A 25901-nucleotide genomic window follows, 5' to 3' on the forward strand; every position below is an offset into this window, starting at 1 on the left:
GTGTTACTTGCTGGATGCACCACCAATCCTCACAATGAAGGGGAAGGAACCTCTGTCTTTTCATTCTAGGAATTCCCTAGAGTCATTTCACTCTTGGTAAGGTACATTGAATATAGTATAGTAATGTGGTGTCCTGACTTTATATTGTTAGCAATATTGTAAGTAAATGATAAAGCATCGAGACAAATGCTCAAAATGCTCGTAATACATTTGTGTTAAATTGACCCCTTAGGCTAGGACTACAAACAGATTTTTTTTTGGGGTGAAATTTTCCCACTTTAAGGGCTTTTTCACACGAGTCCTATTGCGGGAAGAACGCTCCGTGTGTGAGCATGATCCTCCGTCCTGGACTTGTAGGAGCGCACTATAGTGATTTATAATGCTATGTGCCTCTGCTTGACCTTACAGGTACAGAATCATAGTGACATAAAGCTGTCAGTATGATCCTGTAGAAATAAGGTCAAGTAGAGGCACATAGCATTATAACTCGGTATAATGCTGTGTGCTCCTGCAAGTCCAGAACAGAGGATCACACTCACACATGGAGCATGATTCCCGAAATGGACTCGCTCATGTGAAACAGCCCTAAAAGGGTTGTCCAGGATTTTTGTATTGATTTCATCTATCTTATAGATAGGTCATCAATATCTAATCGGCGGGAGTCCATCTCGCTGTACCTGCACCGATCAGCTGTTAAGTAGCTCCACTGCCAGAACTACACGGCTCTGTCCATTGTGTAGTGGACGAAGCTGGTTACTGCAGTCTTGCACCCATTCACTTTGATGGGAGCAGCGATGCAGTAACCAGCTCTGCCTACAGAACAGCGTGCAGATGTCTGACCCCACTGTTCTGATATTGGTAGCCTAGCCTCTGGATGGGCCATCAATATAAAAATCCTGGACAATCCCTTAAAGTGACATTTGTTATCCACGGCTCAGGACTCCCCACTATTAGCCAGTGCAGAGAGCTGCTAAATAAGACTTGGCCTGACCATGTGTTGGTCACCAAGTTATTTGTTAGATCTGGTGGTAGCACCAGAGATGTGTGGTCTGTTGGACCTACCTCCACCGATATCAGCTGATTGTCGGAGGGTTTGTTATTTTTGTATAAATATTTGCTAATTGGAAATATCTAATAATGTATTGTTTTGTTGTATAATAAAGAAACATAATGAATAATATTTTTCAGTGGTTGGAAAAATGACATCATCTTTGTTTTACATGATGTTTCTTTTTTTCTCCAGTTTATACCGATGCCGGTACTCTACGGAGTATTTCTGTATATGGGGGTCTCTTCTTTAAGAGGCATTCAGGTAAATATACTTTGCTTATAACTAGCAAAAAGAAGCTGTTTAAAGGGAATCCGTCGGCTACTTCTACTATATGTAAGCAGCGCCGTCCGTCTAATAGCATTTCAACCATACCTTTGTTAGCTTTATCTGTACTTTCAAACTCCAGAAAATGCACTTTATTTGGTACGCAAATACAGTTCAAATTGCCGAACAGGGCGCCACCGAGAGCCCAGGACCGCCTCCTAGTGGCCAAAACCGCCTCTTCATTTCTAGCATTACCTCCACTTGGCTTTCCACTCTGCCCCTCTTCTTAGATGTCACCTCGGAGGAAGGTCATATGTGCTATATCTACAGTGAGTCTGATGCCCACTACATGGAAGGCAGGGTGCGGGCAGATCCACTTTCTACTTCTGTTTCTACTTCCAGTTTTCAATGTGATTGAGATCTAAGACGAGGGGTAGAGTGGAAAGTGCAGGGGGAGGTAGAAATAAAGAGGTGGTCCTGGGTGCTTGTGAGAGGTGGAACAATGCTCGCAATACATAGATCCACTTTAAATTCAGTCCATCGTAGTTGGCTTTTTATATGGAAGATTGATGGCTTTTATGTCTGGACGGGCCTCCCTGTCTATTAAATAGGCAAGAACCACAATAATACAGATACATTATTCTTTGGAGCAGAGCTTCATGAAAAAGGTCAGCAGAGGGTACATTGTGAATCTCTTTGTGGAGGTATCAGTTTAAATAATTAACTCAGCTGGCATTTCTGCCAACTCTCTTCAGTGTTCTTTACCCGGATGTATCCTGCCAGGCTGCGTGCCAGCACACATAGATTACTGCGGTTCACAGGAGCTCATGAGGCAATACCTTCCGTCTTAATTGGAGAAAAGCTGTGGAAGATTGGCAGACTATTATTCCTCTCCTGCAGATAAATAATAATAATCCCAGGTGCCTGAGTAATTGCCTGGGAAGTCTCCGGTGAGATGCCTTATGTTCTACCTACCTGTGGCAGCTGGCAGTGCCGAGTGGTGTGCAACAATCAGAGCTGAGGGCAGCGAATTCCCATGGGTTCACAATTAGGAAGACATCATATCCAGTAACTGTATGTGACATTACTGGGACTGCGCTGCCCTACTAGACACAGACTGAGGATAAGAGTAGCGCTGCTGAAGAAAACAGCCATACCACGGCACTATAGAAAATATAAATGATAAAAATATGTTTTTTACATTTCAAAAAAGATTCAGTCTCAAGATATTAAAGGGGTTGTATTATCTCAGACATTGGGGGCATATCGTTAGGATATGCCCCCATTGTCTGATAGGTGCGGGTCTCACCTCTGGGACCTGTACCTATCTTTAGAACGGAGAATGTAAAGTGAAGGAGGGCGTACCATGCATGTGTGACTTCTCTCCATTCATTCGCGAGCAGCGCGCTTGGTTACTTCCGGCTGTACTATTGAAACAAATGGAGAGTGCAAGCATGACCACCGCTCCGTTCACTTGCATGGGCTGACAGAAATAGCTTCACAAAAAATAAAAAAAGAATTTACAAGAAATAGCCGTGCCAGCGGGGGCATGTCCTAGCGATATGCTTCCAATTTCTGAGATTTAATCCCTTTAAACCTGTTATTAAGAAATCCCTAAAAAGCAGGGGCGGACTGGGTATAGACCCTACAGGGAAATTTCCCAGTGGGCAGATGCACAGGGGGGCCATTCAAGCCCTCCTCACACCCCTGGCCAGGGACATAATGATCTAATTCTCTATTAATAATGCTAGTAGCATCAGTTACTTATGCACCTGGCAAATGTGCGCAGGTGCCCCTCTGAATTCTTTCTCAGGACAATGGAACAGTTGAATGCTGCAGTGGGGCAGCAGTATTTTGTGCTGCACTGCGGTATTTTGTACTGCTGGGGCGGTATTTTGTGCTGCACTATGGTATTGCTAGCCCCACCTATCTCTGTTGGCCCTGCCTATTCGTGTTGCCCCACTTTCTTTCCGCTTGGACCCACCTACAATGTGGGGCTACTTTAAGTTCCCAGTCCTCCTCTGCTAAAGGGGTATTCCTGTTCCAGCAAATAAATGTTATTAAGGTTATAACTTTTTCCATTATACTTTCTGCATCAGTTACTTGTGGGCTTCAACATCTCTGCTTGCTGGTTTTCCATGGGAACTTTCATTGAATCTGTTGTGTAATGGACACACATGTACACAGCTTAGGAGACACAGCTCTGATAATGCACTTGACCTGGACAGGTTTATATCCCCAAAAATGCCACACCATGACCAAGCCTGATTATCACTACCATACTATTACTGTGCAAACAGCAATTACCACCATACTGTGACGATATATTGTTAGCTATCAGCTTTACATAAGTGTTTGTAGGCAATATAAGTGATTACAGTACAGTTATACAGCCTTACAGTTGACGTCTCTGATTGGAGTTGTTCACTTTACCTGCCTTTTCCATCTGGTTCGGACCACTATGACGACTTCTTCCAGCCAAGTCGTTTGTCTACAGAGTTTACACCAAAGACCTCTTTGGCTCCTCACCTCCGTATTTTCCCCAACCTACACAAACTCCCCATAAAACTTGTAACGGAACGCCTAGCACCCCGACCGGGTACCTCCGTCGATAGATGCTCCTAGTGCTTTCCGAGGACTCCAAGCACTCCACTTGACACCGTACGCCCTACAGACCCCACGAACCGCCGCAGCTTGGTTGGGGTCTCACCGTCCTCCACCCACGCTGGACCTACGACAAGGCTCCAGGCTCCAGTGGGTGAACCTCTCCTCCAGCCAGAGAGCAGGAACAGCTCTTACAAGAGCTAGTAGTTATGCAGGGGGAGTATAGCAAATCTTCAGCGTATAGCAATCCCCCAGTTTGATCAGTTATCCAAACACCAGTTTCAGCATGATGAAGGATAAAACAGGAACACTTTATTGAGGGCTACCCGCCCGTATTTATGCAGGTCCCCATCTGGTGGCCACGCCCTTAGGGGACCAGAATGGAGACTGCGACACAGGACAGATATGCAGAAATTCAGGATACACAGACACAACACATCCCCACAATGCATCATGGTTTCCTCCTCTCTGCCTGGCGACACCCGAGGAGCAATCCAATTATGTCTCAGGACAAAGGGAAAACACCAATACACACGTGGAGACAACAGGACAGGAATCACCACCCAAACACACAATGGGACACCCCCAAAGCAAACACAGACATTTAACATATCCCCAGATAGCTCAAGTCTGAGTGCATATCATTAGGTGAATGGCACTCAGAATACACGAATACAATAATATTAGCTATCTGGGTACCCTCACATAACATACAATTTAACCGAACTCATAGTAACATAAAACACAATTCCAAAGACAGATTTAAGCTGTGCGGCCGGCCTGTTTTCTTTAAAGTTAGTATGGGCCATAATCCTGAGGCAAGAGGCTAGCAACCAGCCCCCTCCAAAACACAGTGGCGAGGTTGGTTTCGTCACACATCTCCCCCTTCCAGGGAAGACTAACCAGATACCTGACCTCACGGTCAGTACCTGAGTTAGTCTGGCAGTCCAACCACAACCCCATACTGGACCTGTTGAATTTTGGGGCCTGGCTCTGTTCCGTATGTCCCCAGCTGCTGAGTGGGCATCTGCGACTCCTTGCTGCCTTGTGGTTCTCCAGCTTGGAGCTGTAGGTACTTGGTGGGCAGAGGCCGACTGCGCTCTGCCCAGATGCCAGCTCTTCCGCTGGGAAGAAATCAGTGGGTAGCGCAGGCTCATCCCCTGCCCCCAGAACTCTGTTGGGAAGTAGCTGGGAAGGGGAGGGCTCGCTTACCTCCTCCTCCTGGTATCCCTGCGGAGATGGATGGGGATCTGGACCGACTGTCCAGCATCCCTGTAGGACTGGCACCGAGCCCGCGGTCTCATCTGCGCCCATGCAGAGGGGCTTGTGTTCCCCTTTTCCCGGTATCTCCGGCTGCTGGTGGAAGGTGAGGCCGGTTGCCTCTCCTCCCCAGGACTCTGGTTGCTGTAAGGCAGAGGGACCCCGCATCTCCTCCCCCTGGAACTCAGGTTGCCGCTGGGGAGAGAGACCGGTTGTCTCCTCTCCCTGTGATATGCACTGCCGCTGGAGATCTGGGCAGGCGGCCCAGCATCCCTGTAAGGCCAGTAGAGAGACCTCGGTCCCATCTCCACCTGCCATCTGTGGGTCCTCCCAGGACCAGTCTGTGAGGTCCCTCAACATTTGCGAGTCAGGATCACCTGCGTCCACACCTGGCAACTCCGGCTGCCGCTGAGGGTCTGGGCCAGCATCCCAGTGGAGAGCCCTCGGTCCCTTCTCCACCTGCCTGTTGTGGTTCCTCACAGGACCAGTCTATGAGGACCCCTACCTCTGTAGCTGGTACTGAAGCAGGGGATACTTCAGTCGGGTCTTCCCAGCTGTAGGGTTGTAGGTCTGGGACTGCCACCCAGCTCTCTGGCAGTGTATATTGGGACCGAATTGAGCTGAAGAAGTATTGGTAGTCCTGCTCCAGCTCCCACTCCTTTGTGACTAGAGATGCCAGGTCTTGTCTCACCTCTCTCGCTGTAGCCCAATCATGCATAGCCTCTCTGTAGTCATAGATATCCCAGAACCGGGACCCTCCAGCATCTCCGAACTCCGGTTCTGCGAAGGCCTCAAACAACAGGCCAGGGCCATCATAATCCTCACCCTCGGGTCTGTCGTGCTCAGCCATCCAGGGAGAGTGCCGAATCACATACCACCAGAGTGCCTGGTAGGCGTCATCTAGCCAAAGCTCCTTCCATACCAGGCTCTCCAGTTCTGTCACCCACTCATTCAGGGGCTCCTCTCCCAGAAGGGGCATTCGCAGGGCCACTCGCATCCGCAACTGCTGCTCCTCACTGGGGAGACACCCGCCCCGCCGACGCTGTACATCTTCCAGGGCCTCGTGCCAGACGCCTTTCCGGACTGCATCCCTCCAGTCCGGGTCATCATCCTCCTCGTAGTGGAACGCTGTTCGAAGACTAGCCGATTCCATCCTGCTGTAGCCAGGGGCACTGTACGGATACTAGCGTTGCCCTCAATATACTCCACGAACGGTGTCTCCGAGCTGCTTCTCCTCACACTAGGACGCCATCCCACTGCTGCCACCAATGTAACGGAACGCCTAGCACCCCGACCGGGTACCTCCGTCGATAGATGCTCCTAGTGCTTTCCGAGGACTCCAAGCACTCCACTTGACACCGTACGCCCTACAGACCCCACGAACCGCCGCAGCTTGGTTGGGGTCTCACCGTCCTCCACCCACGCTGGACCTACGACAAGGCTCCAGGCTCCAGTGGGTGAACCTCTCCTCCAGCCAGAGAGCAGGAACAGCTCTTACAAGAGCTAGTAGTTATGCAGGGGGAGTATAGCAAATCTTCAGCGTATAGCAATCCCCCAGTTTGATCAGTTATCCAAACACCAGTCTCAGCATGATGAAGGATAAAACAGGAACACTTTATTGAGGGCTACCCGCCCGTATTTATGCAGGTCCCCATCTGGTGGCCACGCCCTTAGGGGACCAGAATGGAGACTGCGACACAGGACAGATATGCAGAAATTCAGGATACACAGACACAACACATCCCCACAATGCATCATGGTTTCCTCCTCTCTGCCTGGCGACACCCGAGGAGCAATCCAATTATGTCTCAGGACAAAGGGAAAACACCAATACACACGTGGAGACAACAGGACAGGAATCACCACCCAAACACACAATGGCACACCCCCACAGCAAACACAGACATTTAACATATCCCCAGATAGCTCAAGTCTGAGTGCATATCATTAGGTGAATGGCACTCAGAATACACGAATACAATAATATTAGCTATCTGGGTACCCTCACATAACATACAATTTAACCGAACGCATAGTAACATAAAACACAATTCCAAAGACAGATTTAAGCTGTGCGGCCGGCCTGTTTTCTTTAAAGTTAGTATGGGCCATAATCCTGAGGCAAGAGGCTAGCAACCAGCCCCCTCCAAAACACCGTGGCGAGGTTGGTTTCGTCACAAAACTCATACCCCAAGTTCTGGGCCTGTTGCTTCCCCATCCTCCTCATTACTGTACCTACTCAAAAATAGTTCCATACAGACAGCACCCTGGAAAACACGTAGAATAAACTGGAAATTCTAGCGCACAGCAACTAATCACAATGCAGCTTTCATTTTTCCATAGCAGTTTAGGGCCGGGTTCACATTACGTATTTGTCTTACTTTTAACGTATATATAAAAAAAATATCTATGTTAAACGGATACCATACATCCGTCTCCATAGAGTTCTATGGTCACCAGGATGGAAAAATGTTGTGTATCACTCTTTTGTAACCTTTTTTATATTAGATGTACGTTAAAAGTAGGGCAAAAACGTGATGTAAACTGAGCTTAAGATTTGAAACCGGAGCTCTTATTAGTTGTTGTGGGTAACGAGGCCCGTCTGACAGGTTAAGGAATCATTCTCTTTATATACATTATTACACGCAAAAGATACTTGCATACATATATTTTGGATTTTACAAAGTAGTGACACAGATCATAAAATAGAAAGCTGGTGTGGATAATGGTTACCAAACCAGATATACTGCATAGAGGAGAAAACAGAAACACATACACACCCAACTATAAGAGAGGGGCAGATATATGACACGAATATAAAATAACCTAATTAAATCTAATACTAGTCTTGTACTCTAATTGCTCAGTGTTGTCCCAACCAGAAGAGGCCAGATCTGCAGCAGTAGCTTGACACACTTAAAGGGAATCTGTCCCCACGACCTCCCTATCCATCTGTTTACATAGACACATAGCTGTGGTTCTCCTGATTAAAACGCTGTTATTCTTTGGTTGATCCGAGGCTCCTGTCCCGAGTTATACTTTTCTTAATATGCAAGTTAGGCCTTTGGCTCAGTGAAGGTGTCGCCATTGCTCTTGTTGCTCCCAAGCTCCATTCCTTTCTGTGTCCAGCCCCTCTTTCACTGTAATATCACTGCCTGCGAGGGAGGGGCTGGCAAAGCAGCGAGGGAGGGGCTGGCAACGGAAATGAGTGGTGCTTGGGTGCAACAAGAGAATAGTGACGCCCTCATTGCACCAAACTCCCAATTTGCGTATTAAGAAAAAGCATTATAACTCTGGGACGGAGCATCGGATCAACAAAAACATAACCGTGTTTTAATCAGATGAACCACAACTATGTGTCTATGCAAACAGCTGGATAAGGAGGTCGCTGGTGACAGATTCCCCCTAAAATTGTAAAATACTTTAAAAAAAACACACCAACCAAAACCATTACATTTATCACCCCATTCATGTAAAACTACACATATTGTATAATAAAACGAACACATATAGGGAACTAATTATAATAATTTGCATATTTAAATGAGCTATAGTTTGAATAAAAATGACATTTAAAAAAAAAATTATTGTAGAGTTTCCCCCTAATAAAAAAAATATATATATATTAAAAAGCTCTGTGTTATGTAATAAAAAGCTGCAAAAGTTTTTGGGGGTAGTCCAAAAGATAAAAAAGTTACAAGTGTTTGAACCACATGTACTAAATCACAAAAAAGTGACTGGTCATTAAGGTCTTTTCAGGCCTGGTCATTAAAGGGTTAACCAATAAGTGCTTTCCCGGCTTGTAAGGCCTCATACACACGACCGTACCTTTTCTTTTGGTCCGCAGGACACCAGCCATGTGTGTTCTGCATTTTGCAGAACGGAGTAACAGATGCGGACAGCACATGGAGTGATGTCCACATCTTTTGTGGCCCCTGTTGAAGTGAATGGGTCCACATCCAAGCCACATAAAAAAAAATGCGGCTCAGATGCGGACTAAAACAATGGCAGTGTGCGTTAGCCCTCAGAGAAAATGCTTACTGGTTATTGCAGGGCACCTACAGTATATCTGGGGGTGCAGGAGGTGGTAATAACCAGTGAGTGCTGTCCTCTGCAGTGAAGGAATAGAAGGCAGGAAGCAAACGTCGCCACTTAAAGGAGTTTCCTAGTTAAAATGGTTTTTAACAAGGTCCTACAGCATTTAATTCTGTTCAAGAATCCATTTACTGTGAAAAACTGAACAAAAATAAAAATCATAGACATATTAGGGATCGCCGCGTCTGTAAAACCTGCTCTATACAAATATTTCATGAGATGCCCCCTCAGGTGAATGCTGTAAAAAAATAAATTAAAAATCTATGCCAAAATAGCAATTTTTTTGTCACCTTGCGTCACAAAAAGTGTAACATCAAGCTATCAAAAAGTCTTATGTACCCCAAAATGGTACCAATCAAACCGCCATATCATCCCACAAAAAATGAGACCCTACAATAAAAATTAAAGACATCGGGTATCACCGTGTCCGTAACAACCGGCTCTATAAAAATATGACATTATATGTACCCTCAGGGGAATACTGTAAAAAAAGAAAATTTTAAAACCACGCCACAATAGCCTTTTTTTCACATTGCCTCACAAAAAGTGAAATACCAAGCGATCAAAAAGTCTTATGTACCCTAAAATGGTACCAATGAAAAGGTCACCTCATCCCGAAAAAAAATGACCCACTACATAACAAAATCACTCAAAAAAGAAAAACCAATGGCGCCCATCAACCAATCCATCAAAATCTTCACCGCAAAGGCCATGTGGTGCATTTTCCATTTTGAGTCCTGCCATGTGCCCCCACAGCAGTTTACCACCACATATGCAGTGTTGCCATATTCAGGAGAAAATGGGTAACAAATTATGGGGTGCTTTTTCTCCTGTTACCCCTTGTGAAAAAAAAATTGGGGCGAAAGCAACATCAGTACCCCCCCCTTAATATTTTCTTTGAAGGGTGTAGATTCCAAAATGGGGTCACTTTTTGAGGGTTTCCACTGTAGGGAAGGGTCTCTTTAACCACTTAAGGACCACAGGTTTATACCCCCTAGTGACCAAGCCCTTTTTTTACAGATCGGCACTTCACAACTTTAACGGTTTATTGCTCGGTCATGCAACTTGGCACCCAAATGAATTTTACTTCCTTTTCTTCTCTCAAATACAGCTTTCTTTTGGTGGTATTTGATTGCTGCTGAGATTTTTCGTTTTTCTGATATTAATCAAAATAGACCGTAATTTTCTCAAAAGTGTATTTTTAACTTTTTCTGGTAAAATTGTTCAAATATAATTACATTTCTATACAAGTTTGTGTCAGACTTAATTGTGCTACATGTCTTTGATTTAGAAAAATCCAATAAGTGTATAATTATTGGTTTGTGCAAAAGTTATAGCGTTTACAAACTATGTTACAAAAATGTGAATTTCCGCATTTTGAAGCAGCTCTGACTTTCTGAGCACCTGTCATGTTTCTTGAGGTGCTAGAATGCCAGGATAGTATAAATACCCCCCAAATTACCCCATTTTAGAAAGAAGACACCCCAAAGTATTCGCGGAGGGGCATGGTGAGTTCATGTATGATTTAATTTTTTTTCACAAGTTAACAGAAAATGACACTTTCTGAGGAAAAATAATAATAATAAAGTTTCCATTTCTGCTAACGTCTGGCAAAAAAAAAAAAATCTCCCACAGACTCACTATGCCCCTCAGTGAATACATTGGGGTGTCTACTTTCCGAAATGGGGTAATTTGTGGGGTGTGTTTACTGTTCTGGCATTTTGGGCGGGGCTAAATTGTGAGCAACCCTGTAAAGCCTAAAGGTACTCGTTGGACTTTCGGCCCCTTTACGCACCTAGGCTGCAAAAAAGTGTCACACATGTTGTATCGCCGTACTCAGAAGAAGTACACCCCAAAACACATTGCCCTACTTCTTCGGAGTATGGCGATACCACATGTGTGACACTTTTTTGCAGCCTATGTGCACAAAGGGGCCCAAATTCCAATGAGTACCTTTAGGATTTCACAGGGCATTTTTACGCATTTGGATTCCAAACTACTTCTCACGCTTTATGGCCCTTAAAATGCTAGGGCAGTATAAAAAAAAAAAAAAGTGACCCCATTTTGGAAAGAAGTTTTTTCTCTTACAAAGTCTCATATTCCACTAACTTGTGACAAAAAATAAAACTTTACATGAACTCACCATACCCCTCATGGAATAGCTTGGGGTGTCTTCTTTCTAAAATGGGATCACTTGTGGGGTATTTATACTGCCCTGGCATTTTAGGGGCCCTAAAGCGCGAGAAGTAGTTTGGAATCAAAATGCGTAAAAATGCCCTGTGAAATCCTAAAAGTACTCATTGGAATTTGGGCCCCTCTGCGCACCTAGGCTGCAAAAAAGTGTCACACATGTGGTATCGCCGTACTCAGAAGAAGTAGGGCAATGTGTTTTGGGGTGTATTTTTACATATACCCATACTGTGTGTGAGAAACTTTCTCAATTTTTTTTATACAAAGTTGTCAATTTACAGAGATATTTTTCTCACCCAGCATGGGTATATGTAAAAATACACCCCAAAACACATTGCCCTACTTCTTCTGAGTACGGCGATACCACATGTGTGACACTTTTTTGCAGCCTAGGTGCGCAAAGGGGCCCAAATTAGAAAGAGTACTTTTAGGATTTCACAGGGCATTTTTACGCATTTTGATTCCAAACTACTTCTCACGCTTTAGGGCCCCTAAAACACCAGGGCAGTATAAATACCCCACATGTGACCCCATTTTGGAAAGAAGACACCCCAAGGTATTCCGTGAGGGGCATGGCGGGTTCATAGACTAACTTGGCACAAGTTAGTGGAAATTTATTTTATTTTTTATTTTTTTTCTCACAAAGTCTCCCTTTCCACTAACTTGTGACAAAAAGTTCAATCTTTCATGGACTCAATATGCTCCTCAGCGAATACCTTGGGGTGTCTTCTTTCCAAAATGGGGGCATTTGTGGGGTGTTTGTACTGCCCTGGCATTTAAGGGTCTCCACAATCATTACATGTATGGACAGCATTAGGAGTTTCTGCTATTCTCCTTAGACCTCATGCACACGACCGTTGTTTGGGTCCGCATCCGAGCCACCGTTTTGGCGGCTCGGATGCAGCCCCATTCATTTCAATTGGGCTGCAAAAGATGTGGACAGCACTCTGTGTGCTGTCCGCATCCGTGACTCCGTTACGCGGCCCTGCTAAAAAAATATAACATGTCCTATTCTTGTCCGCGCTTTGCGGACAAGAATAGGCATTTATATTGCCGGCGCCCGTTCCGTTCCTCAAATTGCGGGAGGCAAAAAACGACATGAGGCCTTATATTGAGCATATGGATAATGAGATTTTTTTTTTTCGGCCTCTGGGCTGAAAGAAAAAATGAACGGCACAGATTTCTTCATTCGCATCGATCAATGTGGATGAAAAAAATCTCTGCCAAAAAATGTGCAAAAAAAAAAGAGGGGAAAGGACATAGGAGTGCTTGCGAAGTAAAGCTGTGATCGCTAATAAAGATCCCAAAAGCTCAAAAGTGATCTTTATAGCGCCGCAGCGATTTTACAGTGTTTTTGCAGTGATCAGAGCCTAAGGTGACTCTAATGTACTGATATAGATCTAATTGCGATCAGTCTTACAGATACTATATAGTACTAGTGCTGATTAGCGACAGCGGTGAAGCTAATCAGCGACTAATCAGTGACTGCGGTGCGGTGGGCTGGGCGCTAAACTACCCAACAAGTAGCTAACTAACTGGCGGTGGGAATTGCGGACCCATTCATTTCAATGGGGACAGACTTTGTCCCGCTCGGATCCGGAATTGCGGATCTGCACTTCCGGGTCCGCACTTCCGTTCCGCAAAAATATAGAACATGTCCTATTCTTGTCCGCAATTGCGGACAAGAAAAGGCATTTTCTATATAGTTCTGGCAATGTGCGGATTCGCAAAATGCGGAAAGCACATTGCCGGTGTCCGTGTTTTGCGGATCCGTGGATGGAGCCTTACAGGGGGGTGATCAATGACAGGGGGGTGATCAGGGAGTCTATATGGGGTGATGAGTGGTTAATAAGGGGTTAATAAGTGACGGGAGGGGGTGTAGTGTGGTGCTTGGTGCTGCTTACAGAGCTGCCTCTGTCCTCTGGTGGTGTATCCAAGCAAAAGGGACCACCAGAGGACCAGGTAGCAGGTATATCAGACGCTGTTAACAAAACAGCGTCTAATATACCTTTCTGATGCGATTTTTTTTAAACATCTACAGCCTGCCAGCGAATGCGAGTAGTTTAACTTCAGAGCTGCGCGCCGCTGAAATCTCGGGTCTCACAAGATGACGCCAACAGGCGTCGCTGAGACCTGAGAGCACTGCCGCCCGGATGCCTATAGGCGTTACAGTGGCTGCAAGCTGTTAAATACAAAATGGTGCCTAAAAACCATTCTAGCAGAATCTGCCTCCAAAATCCATATGGCGCTCCTTTACTTCTGATCACTGCCAACTGCCCATAGAGTAGTTTACCACCACATATGGGGTATTTCTGTAAACTGCAGAATCAGAGTATTGCATATTGAGGTTTAGTTTGCTGTTGACCTTTGCTGTGTTGCAAGAAAAAATTGATTAACATGAAAAATCTGCATAAAAAATTAAATTTTGAAATTTCGCCTCCATTTTCCTTTAATTGTTGTGGAACACCTAAAGAGTTAAGAAAGTTTGTAATATCAGTTTTGAATAATTTGAGGGGTGTAGTTTCTAAAATGGGGACATTTATGGGTGGTTTCCATTATGTAAGCCCCTCAAAATCAATTTATAACTGAATTGGTGCTTAAAAAAATGATTACAAAATGATGCCAACATAAGGCCGACATATGGGGAATGATGACTAATAACTATTTTATGAGGCATTACTATCTGTCCTAAAAGTAGAGAAATTCAAATTTAGAAAATTGAGAATTTTTCACAATTTTGGGTAAATTTGGGATTTTTTTTATAAATAAAGGAAAAAATATGTTGACTAAAGTTTAGCATTGTCGTGAACTACAATGTGTCTCGGAATGGCTTGGATAAGTAAAAATGTTTCAAAGTTATTACCACATAAAGTGACACATGTCAGATTTGCAAAAAAATAACCTGGGCAAGAAGGTGAAAACTGGCCTGGGGTAGAAAGGATTAAACCCAGACATCCTGATCTTTTAAAAGTCTGGTTTAGCGTTGTTATTGTGTCTGGAAACTTGTGTCATTGCCATTGAGTATCATTGAAGCTCTAATGTAAGTCTATGACAGACAGGAGTGGTAACTTTGTGATTGCTTGTGCTGAGTTTCTCCACTACACCCCTCCCACTAAAAGGTTGCAGTCTAGCTAAAAACTGTATATAAGGAGAGCAATCATAACCCTTAGTGTTCTGCAGTTAGGGATTAGTGATTAGAAGAGGAGACTCATGCCTGTCTGCATGAGTGACCAGAAGAAGACGCTGAGAAGGGGACTCTGAGCCACAGACCAAGGGTCACCAACCCTATGACCAAGGAGCCACCTGGACTACTGAGCTATAGACCTTGGGCCTCCAGCCTTTGACCAGGGTACCAACCATCTGAGAGCGAGAAAGGGACAGCTAGCTCAGGCCTTTCCTCAGCATCAAACCCTTCTTCTGCCAACGAGAAGACTGGAGAAGTCAGCCCTATGCCTCGCCTGAATTCCTCCAGTAAAGAAGCACCCTGGATTACTGCAGACACTCACTCCCTGGACTTATTTCCCATTGGGGTGCACTATGCCTTACTATCCCTTCTGGAGATCAGTAACACGCGGTGACACCTCGACTGTGTCCGGGGGACCCAGTGTAGCAGTGGGGCCACCCCAAACCCGGCCACTGCAACAGCACGTGAGTGCTGCAGCCAATTATTGGCCTTATGATGTACTGCTGAGGACAGTGATTGGCTACTGTAGTCACACATTTTAGATGCAACATCACTGCTGGAAAACCAGGGCAATGGCGTGAGATCTGCCAGTTAAGTAATAGTCAGCTCTTTATTGCAGGAGGATCCTCTGTGTTGTCTAGTTTCCTCCTAAAACCACACAACCCATTTAACTCAAATTGGAATTTTGATTCCTACTATTAAAATTGTTATTTGAAGCAAAGCACATTACTTTTTCCTATTGTACTTTGCCATTTTTCTTTTTTTGCATCATGTACTTCTAAGGGGTGTATCCCTGATGTAGGTTGGATCGCTACATCTTAGGTGGAATAGACCTGTAATAAACCTGCCTTAATTTTATAAGAATTATTACAATTTATGGACTTTTCTAATGAAATCTTCCAACTTTAATAGTTTCTTGTATGTGCTGTATAAGATATGTTTTTTTTTTATATTTCAAATATCATTCAGTCTCAGTGATCAAAGCTATAATATGCAGCAGAACAGCTGCTAAATTCTAGGAAAATAAGTTTGAAATGCTAAGGTTGACCTACAATTAACATAATAATGAAACCTAACGCTAAAGCCATTAGCAATTAATGTGTTTCTTTTGTTCCCTTTTTCTCATTTTTCTTTTTCTAATTGCAGTTCTTCGACCGTCTCCTTCTGTTTGCAATGCCAGCAAAACACCAGCCGGACTTTATCTACCTGCGGCACGTTCCTCTGCGCAAAGTCCACCTTTTCACTATAATCCAGCTCACCTGCCTGGTTCTACTTTGGGTTATTAAAGCTTCTCCAGCTGCAATTGTGTTTCCTATGATGGTATGTCTATTCATTTTTCGGAAAGACCATTTTTACCAATTTCTGAAATAACTAATGTAAACTGGTACGGCGCCTGTATGTCACCTTAGTATGGAGCCTTACAGTCCTTGTTCACCGCCATGCAGGCTCAGTCAGACTCCTTGTATATAGAGATATTCTCCCCTAGAAGCAATGCTATAGCTCTGTATATACGGAGTGCTATGGAAAAAATGTTTCCACTGTATTTGTACCTGTGTGGCTGCCTTATTACAGCTCCGTACAAATTGAGCTGTAATACGACCATGTGCATGAGCCTCATGTTGTGCACATTCTTTAAATGGTATTACTTCTCAAAAGGTCAAACCTGACCATGCACAGAAGGTAACAGTCAGAGGAACTATTGCTTCTACATCTGCTCTATTAGCATGCTCATCCAGTATATGCATGTTGTTTTAGGAGGATCAGATGGGATATTTATCTGAATCATCCAAATCCTCTTCCCCCATGGTACAATCAGGAGGTCATATATCCCAATACACATTGGAAGAGATTTGTCAAACTTGGTGCAGGGAATAAGTGGACTACTGCTCCTCTTTTCCATTCCACCTGTTTTGCTAAATCTCCGATATTAGATTTTCACGGGATCTGCAATCAGATATCCTATATAACACTTAGTTTTGGATAGCTAACATTTCTCCTGCCATCACCCAACCCTCCCACCCACCACCTATAAAACAGTCTCCCCAATCCATATGGCCCTGAGAAATGCTAGGGATACAGTTGCTGGTGGGACGTCCACCTCAGATGCCCACTGTCTGAGGGATCTGTTGCGAGGACAAATAGTGAAGTATGTCTGTGAAGGTTCTCATTTATCCAGATCATGGTATATCTGTAAAGAATAAATCAAGGCAACTGGACGTACTGTAGATTTCTTGAAAACGTTTCACTCGTTCTTCCAACGAGCTTTCTCAATTCTGAGTGATTGTACACTCAGAAATCACTCAGAATTGAGAAAGCTGAGTGAAACGTTTTCAAGAAATCTACAGTTCGTCCAGTTGCCTTGATTTATTCTTTACAGATAAATATTGAAGTACTCTCAAAGAAACTCAGGAAGCTCCAGAATTCGCTAGAGTTTATTTTTAGGGTGAAATGCATCAATAGAGGTGTTGCCAGATATGTACTTTGTGATCTTTCCTTAGAAGGAGAAGCATCATAAGTAAGTTCTCTGTCTCTCCACCACCGTGAGAGAGCAATGTTTCTGGCGCTCTTCTTCAGGCGGATTAGTAGCATTAGTGTCTGTAGAGCCAGGGTGTGTGGGGTAAGAAACACCATTACTATTAATCTTTCTGAAGAATAGTGATATAATCACCCAAAGGCCTCACGTCTTGTCTTACAGCAGTGTGAATACACTACTAATAGTTTCAGTGCTGTCCCTATTTTGGAGGACATGTTTAGAGAGAGGAGCACTGACAAGTCCCAAAGATTTGCTGTTGTCTATCCAGTGGGAAAGGGCGTATAAAAAGCAACCCATGTGTCACGTTTGGAACAAGAACACAGATATGATAAATGAGTATTAGGTGTAAGCGTTCATGGCTTGTGTAATATTGATATAATGACATGTTGTGCAGCTAGACACCCTCTGTGCCTAGAGTATATCATGTGAATCATTTGGAGAAGTTACTTAGATTCTTCCAGCTTTACTCGCCTCCTTATGGTAATGCTAGTGACTATTTGCTTGTGACAGGTCCTGGCTCTGGTGTTTGTCCGCAAAGTAATGGATTTCTGTTTCACTAACCGGGAGCTGAGCTGGCTGGACGACTTGATGCCGGAGAGTAAGAAGAAGAAACTGGATGATGCGAAGAACAAAGCCAAGGAACTGGAGGTAAAGGATGGAGACCTGTAAAGCATGTAATGTACAGCTGTGTATGACTGTTATATGCAGGGGGGCACCACCAATGAGGCCAGGTAAGGCGATCGCCTCAGGCAGCACCAGATAGGGGCAAGAGGGGGGCAGCAGGAGGGCCATGGGCAATGAGCGCTTTCATTGTGGCAAAGGGGTTAGGTTAAGAAATTGGCATTGAGGGGAGGCGCGTTTCAGTTTTCATCTCAGGTAGCAGAAAGGCTAGGTGCACCCCTGGTTATATGCATATAAATATATGTGAAAGTTGGCATAGGCTGACAGTCGTATTTCTTAACACTGCAATTTTCGTTCATATTGAGCAACAGTTACAGATGAAGCATTTTTTCCTCCAGAACTTGGCCCCTAAAGAAAACTGCGGTTTGCTCCCATTCACTTCTGTGGGAGGTCAGAAAATAGCCAAGCGTGAGCGCTCGGCTATTTTCAGGAGTCCCATAGGAGTGAATGGAGAGCACACTGCACATGCACAGACACCTCTCCATTCACCTCTATGGGACTGCTGGAACTCCCATAGCAGTGAATGGAGTTTGGCTGTGATTGCGCTGTGCACTCTCCTCCACTTTGGGGGGGCGTCTGTTCTCGAGGTGGGATCTGCACCTGTCTGACACTGAATATGTTCTAGGCACTTGTTTCTTTTATAGTAGCTTCCATACTGTAAAATTACTTGACGGACCGGTTGCTTGCTATTATCCTCAATGACAGCTTTGTAGCAATAGGAGTGATATAGGTTGCAGTCACAACTAACTCTCTTCCATGGGAAAAAGAGAAAATGCCGTAGCTTAAAAAAAAAATATAAGGAAATTATTTTAGATATATTTTATAGCATTTACAGATCAAGTATATTATAGCGTGATTCTGTTGCTCCCTCTCCAAGGCAATGCATATGGTGGAAATCCATCTTTCTCTGAATTTTCCAATGTGCAGTGGGCTACATATGCATTTTCAATGCTGATTACGGCAGGTAGTTATCTTGAAACAAGGAAAAGGCCGAAATAAAAGTCTTTATATATCTGTATTACCAATTGATTCCACTAGATGTCACTACAGTACAATACAAGCTGTAAATGTGTTATCTTCTTACAATTATGACCAACGTGCTATGACCATAACGTGCTATGATCTGTCTACAAAGTCTGATAGAGTTAAGAATAAGCTTTGTATATCACTCCCTCTAGATTCCCTCTTATGATCTGTCCTGGATGGTTTTGGACAAATAGCTTGTGTAATAGCTTTGCAGAAATGATACATATTCAATTTATTTATTAACTAGGATAAACTGTCCTATGCATAAAGAAAAGGCAGACATAACGCATTACAGTAATTACTGGAAACTTTTTTTTATAGGAAGCAGAGAAGATGTTGCAGGCTTCAGATGATAAAGGAGCACAGCTTCCCTTAGAAACCAGAAAGTTATTGGGCAGCCCTGGCAGAAACAATAATACACGGTAAGTGTCTCTCTCTTTCTCTTTATTTCTCTCTCTTTCTTTCTCCAGCAGTGCCAAACTTCCCTGACTGCTTCCTGAAAGGAGTTCCCCACAAAAAGTATTCTAGAGTTTTCAAACCAGTACCTGGATTTGAATACTTTTGTAATTGCATGTAATTAAAAATTTTGTATAGCCACTGAGTTATTCAATAAAATTCATCTGTATAGCGCCACCTGCTGTTTGTTTGTTTTTTCTCTATTCTTTGACCTGCTCACTGAGAAGGCCGCACATGCTCAGTGTCATCCTTCAACTGCCTCCTGAGCTGTGATAGGTAGAGCATAGACACGCCCACTGAGCTGCCAGCAATGAATTAGGAGATCTCTGGATTCACGTGAGGTACAGGGCTGGTTCTAGCTTTGTTAGAAAGAGACCGTCATGTACTGTATGATGTCTGATTTTAATTTTTTTAATTAGTCAAGGAAGAACCCTTTAATGATGCAGCAGAGCTCTTATACACCGCTTTGCACAGTCAGAGAGAAAGTTGTGCATCTGCACACTTTTCTCTCTCCCTGGCCAACACCTAGGTGATCAGTGCAGGCAGGGGAGAACAGTGAGCCATCATGGAGAGGACTATTAGAATCACAGCCTTCTCCATCTTGAAGGTCTCCCAGCTGCAGTGAAAGGAGTTGCAAACTCCAATTAGGCCTCGTGCAGACGACTGTTTCCGTTTGCAGACTGCACATTGTGGATCCGTGTGCTGTCCGCATTTATTTTTTGGTCCCATTGACTCCTGTGGTCCTGTTTTGCAAACCAGAATAGGATTTGTTCTATAATTTGTGGAACGGGCATATGGATGCGGACAGCACACGGATGACACCTGTGTTTTGTCGGGTGTGTATGCAGCAGGACCGTGTGTGCGCATATATATGCCAGCTGTGCATACAGCAGAGTTCTGTTTGTGTGTATGTATAGTGTGTGCTGCAGAGCTGTGTGTGTGTATTTGTATAACGTCCTGATCATGGAAAGTAAAAAAAAAAAAAAGTACCTAAAACAATAAATACTATAGCAGAACAAGCATGGCGAGACGCTACATAACAATGACAGGAGAAAGAGAAACATTTACTTTGATAGGTACAGATGACCACAAGCACAATGGCTGCTTGTTACAATGGACACCAAGACTAATAGGAGCTGACCAAAACTATTAACCCTCTCTACGCTAGACCCTAAAGTTAGTGACCCTGACCCCTCCACTTCATTAAACCACCAGGGAAGATTTATTAAGTAGAATATATATTTTTCTCATTTTCTGATGTCTAGACCTGGGTGCGTCTTATAGTCAGGTGTGTTTTATAGTCCGAAAAAGGCAGTACATAATTGGACTCATTTACACTATACACTTAGTTTACTTTAAGGGAATCTTAGAGATGATAGATTCCTTTTGAGCCATGGCCCTTTGCTATCCCCTACCCTTAGTGACTTGTCAGCTGAATTAAAGGGATAACTGTAGGTGATTTCCTTTTTATTTCATTGTCTCAGTTAAAGGGGTTCTGCACTTTGTTTAAACTGATGATCTATCCTCTGGATAGATCATCCGCTTCTAATCGGCGGAGACCTGACACCCGGGACCCCTGCCGATCAGCTGTTTGAGAAGGTAGCGGAGCTCCAGCAGCGCCGCGGCCTTCTCACTATTTACCGCAGGCCCTTTGCGGTCACAACTAGTTTCAACTTGCCTGGGCGGGGCTAAGCTCCATTCAAGTGAACAGAGCTTAGCCGCGCCCAGGCAAGTTGATACTAGTCGTGACGTCACTGGGCCAGCAGTAAACAGTGAGAAGGCCGCGGCGCTGCTATAGCACCGCTGCTTTCTCAAACAGCTGATCGGCGGAGGTCCCGGGTGTTGGACCCCCGCTGATCAGATGCTGATGATCTATCCTGATCTATCAGTAGGTTCGCAAAAACTGAACATCCTTGGTATTTTGTGGATCCGCGTTTTGCAGACCTCAAAATACATACGGTCATGTGAATGTACTCCTAATGTAAGACCTATGCTTGAAATTCCCATTGCCTTCTATAATAGTCATGTTGTTTTATTATTTTTTTTATTAAGGTGCGATCCTTCTGATATAAATATCTCGGATGAGATGCCGAAAACTACTGTGTGGAAAGCACTCAGCATGAATAACGAAAGCTCAAAATCAAAGGAGAGAAGGTGAGAAACATCATGGCTCATAGGCCATTTGTAATCTTATGGGACTACAAGCAGGAGACTCAGCAGAGATAACTAGTTAGGCCACGTTCACATCATTGTTTTGTTTTCCGTTCTTCTGATCCATCAGAAGAATAGGGAAAAAAAAACATCCTTTATTTTGCATCTGTTTTTGTCAGTTTGTTTTTTTTTTTTACAAGGAAAAAGTCTTCTATGGAGGACTTTTTCCGCCGTCAAAAATAACGGATCTCAGAGGGAACAGACAAAAACGGATGCAAAATAAACACAACGGATGCACAAAATCAAGGACCCTTTTTTTATTCTTTTGTTCTTCTGCTGGATCAGAAGAACAGAAAGCAAAACAATGATGTGAAGGTGGTCTTATAAGAGTCCTCTGGAGAAAAAAAGGCTTGTCAGGCTTGTATGCCCTCACATGGTGATCAGACCTCTGCCATAATCTTTTAGCTGTGTGAGGAAATGTGATGTCAATTTATTTTGAAAAAAAAACAAACAATGTGACCCTGAAATCAGGGGCGGAATGGACATAGACCTTACAGGCTAGTGGAAGTTTTTGGGGAAGCATTTTGTATCTGCTGGCAGTATTTTGTGTTAGATTGGTATTTGGCTCTGGTGGGATGGTATAATGTGCCACAATATAGTATTGCTGGCTCTGCCTTCCATCAATTTGGACCCCACTACAAAAGGGGTCACTTTTAGTATTTTTTCCAGGGTCACTTCAAGTTCCCAGTCCTCCCCTGCCTGAAATCAGTGGGCAACTATATTGACCAATAATTCCAATGAGAAACTTTTGGTTTACTTGACCACTCCCTCTATCTATACTTAAAAAGGGTAAGCATTATTGTTTCATGCTGCCCATGATTACCGATGAAGCTCTTTTTTAATTGTTTTGGGCAGTCTGATAATCCTGACCATTTTTCCAGCAGAGCATTACAATTTAAAGGGGTTCTCTGGGAATTAAGAAAATGAAAATACTTAAATATTACTTTATCATAAATATATTCCCAAGTAGCGTTCATTAGTTATAATGGCTCGTTTTGTCTACGAAGCAATCATTAGGAGAAATAAAATGGCCGCCGTCATATTAGTGCACACAAAACCTGTCCTAATCACACAGCAGCACAAGTCACTTCACAACACTGAGCTAAAGAGCTGCCTCATCCTCCTCTCTGCTCTACTTGTCAGGATTATGATCCTGAGTACAGCTGTTTGGATCTTCATGAAGTACAGAGAAGGACAGGACAGACTGTGGTAATTTGGGGCTGTCATAATGAAGACTAGCCAGATCCCCACCCTACTCTCTGTACTTCATGTCTCCTCATGAGCTCAGTTTCTACACCTGAGGGGTTAACTGCCGCGGATTGCAGCTACCTCTCATAGAGGTCGGGTGCCGGCTATATGATTCTGCAGCCAGTACCCGCCTCCTGTATTTGAATTAATGGGCGAGTTATCTTCATTGGTGGCGCAGTGCGCCCCCTCCCCAGTATTTAAAAACAGTGGTGATGCTACTGAAGCCCTGGCTGCCATGATAAGCTCCCTGATGCCGTGTGTATTATGCACAGGGCAGCAGGCAGAGTGTGAGGTCCTATTCACCCTAATAGAGCTCTATTAGGGTGAATAGGACAAGGGATAAAAAGATCCTAGGTTGTAGCCCCTAAGGGGGCTAATAGTAAATTAAAAAAAACACCAAACTAGAAGTATAAATCACCCTCCTTTCCCAATTTTACATATCAAATATATAAACAATAAATAAATAAACATATTACATATCGCCACATCCGAAAAGTCCAAACGATTAAAATATAAAAAAATATCTTCTATGCAGTGAACGTTGTAAAAAAATAGAAAAAATGCACAATTCACCATTTTTAGTCACCTTGTCCCACCAAAAAATAGGATAGGACTGTTCTATTATGGGCCGGACGTTCCATAAAATGCGGAATGCAGGCAGCTTTTTGTGTGTTTTTTTATTTTTTATTTTTTTCATGTTATCGAGTATTGCAATACTTTTTTATGGTATCGAAACCGAATCCAAATTTTGGTATCGAGGCAACCCTAGTCGGGAACGACCTCTTGCAGGAATAATCTGATAATCTGGACGATTTTTGACTCGTGTAAATACAGCCTTAGTGGCCAGTTGGAAAACTGCAGGATTTTATCTTTTTTGTTTAAATATGGACAGTGACGTGGAAAATTAAAAATAACCTCCTCAAAAATTCTTAAAAAATATGTTAAACATAAAAACGGGATTTAAACAATAGGTCATTTTCTGATGACACATTCCCTAACTGTAAAGTCACTGACCTGATGTATTGTAGAACTGTTGTTGTAAATGAGTGTAATCGACCATGACTGGCTTATTTATAAAAATGTGCTGCTCACGTCAGAATTATTGCTATTTATAACTATTTCATTTCCATTTCTTGCAGCTTTTTGTAAATAGGCGTCTTGGCAAGTGAAGGACACTGCGATGACTCAGGGAAAGGCCAAGACCCAAATGTGGCATACCGTTTTTGAAAGGAGACCCCGTATTTTCTTCACACGAAGGATCCATGTTAAAGCCATCCGAATTTTTTTCTTATATAAATGTATAGTTTTTCTATTTAATTTTCAGTGTGTGCTTTAACAAGCTGGTATGGTCCAGTGCCATCGGTGCACATGTAAAGAGGGAGTCTCCACCACAGCAATCTCGAACTGGGACTTTACATGAATTCAGTGAAAGCGTGACAAGAAGGATTCTGAGAATCTCACAAGATCCACTTACCCCTGTGAGGGGAACATTCAGACTACATATTACCTGTTCTCCTATTTGCCAGCCAAAATAGAAATGTTACTATGTACTCCTAGCACATGAGTATAGTCTAGAGTTTTGTACGACATAGAAAACAATATATTCAGACATGCAGTGGTAATTGGCTGGTTGTCTTGCAAAATACAGGTTCACAGCATCTAGACCGCTGGCAGGGGCCTGACCTGGGTGGGCGCACTGCTGTTTGGTGAGATGTAATGTATTACAATCAGTCAGTATGCAGTTAGAATGGAGTACACTTTTATTTAGTTTTTGTGCCTATAATTTCCAGCCCAGAAGTCTGAGCAGTGTATGCTGTGTAGATATAGCAGTGCTGAATTTGTCATTTAACTAGTTGCGCCATGATAGCACATTATATTACCTGTGGTTTTGACATAGGAATACAGATAAACTTACTATGTACCAGCCAGAGTACTTTTTTTCATGGGACTGTCTCGCAAACCGGTGTATGAGACAACAGAGCTTATTAAAAAAAAAAACTTAAAGTGTAACTGCCATTCTATTTGTATTTGTGTAATGTGTAGGGGCAGTGATGCTGACTTTTTTTGTAATATAATTTAATTACTGAAATCATACATTTCTGTTAGAAAATTAGCTGTAAAGTTGCCCATTTCGAGCCTTAGCAACGCTCCTCTGTCTTCTGTTTACATAACACAGTCAGTATGGAGCGCGTCTCCACAGTTATGTAAACAGAAGACAGAGGAGCGTTTCTAAGGCTCAAAATGGGCCACTTTAGCGCTAATTTTCTAATAGAAATGTATGATTTCAGTAATTAAAGAATATTACAAAAAAGGGTCAGCATCACTGCCCCTACACATTATACACAAATACAAATAGAATGGCAGTTACACTTTAAAAGGATATTCAGGTTGTTTCAATTCACTATTAGATCGGTGGGGGTCCCAGTGGTAGGACGGCGGCACTGTACTCGGCTATCTCCGGAACTCCCACAGAAATGAATGGAGGGGCCGTGCGCATGTTCTCCCATTGCGTAATAGAAGAAACACATAAATGACCATTCCAACTCTGTTACATCTAGACTCTAAGGCTATTTACACCTTTACATTGCACCTCAAAAAAAAAAAGATTACGCACTTTTTGAAATAGTCTTAAGGTCTACTATTTAGCGCCTGCTGTTCCAGTACATTCCCATGTCTCTCCATGGTTACAGACTACGAACAAGCACTTTGTAGTCTGGTACTGAATTTATACTTGCGTTTGTGCTAATCCACCAAATGTATGCTAGAAAGAAGTAGGGATCAAATTGAACGGGAGTGCCATAGTATACAGGTACTTTATAATTTGCACCTATAAGGACACATAGGTCTGCATAGGAGCTGCAGATGCAAAACGCTTGGAGATATTTAATGTGCGCTGAATTGGAGCAATAAAAAGGTGACCATAGCCTGGAGAATCGATGCACTGCTCTTCCTTTAATCTGGTGTAGTGAATAGTTTATTTTGCGCCTTATTGGAAAGTAATAGACTAGGTATTTTACATTTTCTGTGTAATCCACTTTTATTTAGCATCTTTAATGACATGGCAATAAGAGTGCAGACACCAGTGTTGTTTTTTTTTA

At 43.3% G+C, this 25901-nt stretch overlaps 1 protein-coding gene across 1 annotated transcript in view; it reads left to right on the forward strand.

Annotated features, from left to right (window-relative positions):
• LOC122931114 (electroneutral sodium bicarbonate exchanger 1) overlaps nucleotides 1-24856 on the forward strand; it is a 287005-nt gene extending 262149 nt beyond the window's left edge. Inside the window, exons 20-25 of the mRNA XM_044285063.1 lie at nucleotides 1244-1312; nucleotides 15795-15968; nucleotides 17692-17829; nucleotides 19210-19310; nucleotides 21397-21498; nucleotides 23943-24856. Coding sequence (XP_044140998.1) covers nucleotides 1244-1312; nucleotides 15795-15968; nucleotides 17692-17829; nucleotides 19210-19310; nucleotides 21397-21498; nucleotides 23943-23952 — 594 coding nt within the window. The 3' untranslated portion in view covers nucleotides 23953-24856. The remainder of the gene's footprint in view (nucleotides 1-1243; nucleotides 1313-15794; nucleotides 15969-17691; nucleotides 17830-19209; nucleotides 19311-21396; nucleotides 21499-23942) is intronic.
• Nucleotides 24857-25901: the final 1045 nt, after the last annotated feature.

The sequence above is a fragment of the Bufo gargarizans genome, chromosome 3 (assembly GCF_014858855.1).
Source record: "Bufo gargarizans isolate SCDJY-AF-19 chromosome 3, ASM1485885v1, whole genome shotgun sequence".
In the NCBI taxonomy this organism is placed as follows: domain Eukaryota; kingdom Metazoa; phylum Chordata; class Amphibia; order Anura; family Bufonidae; genus Bufo; species Bufo gargarizans.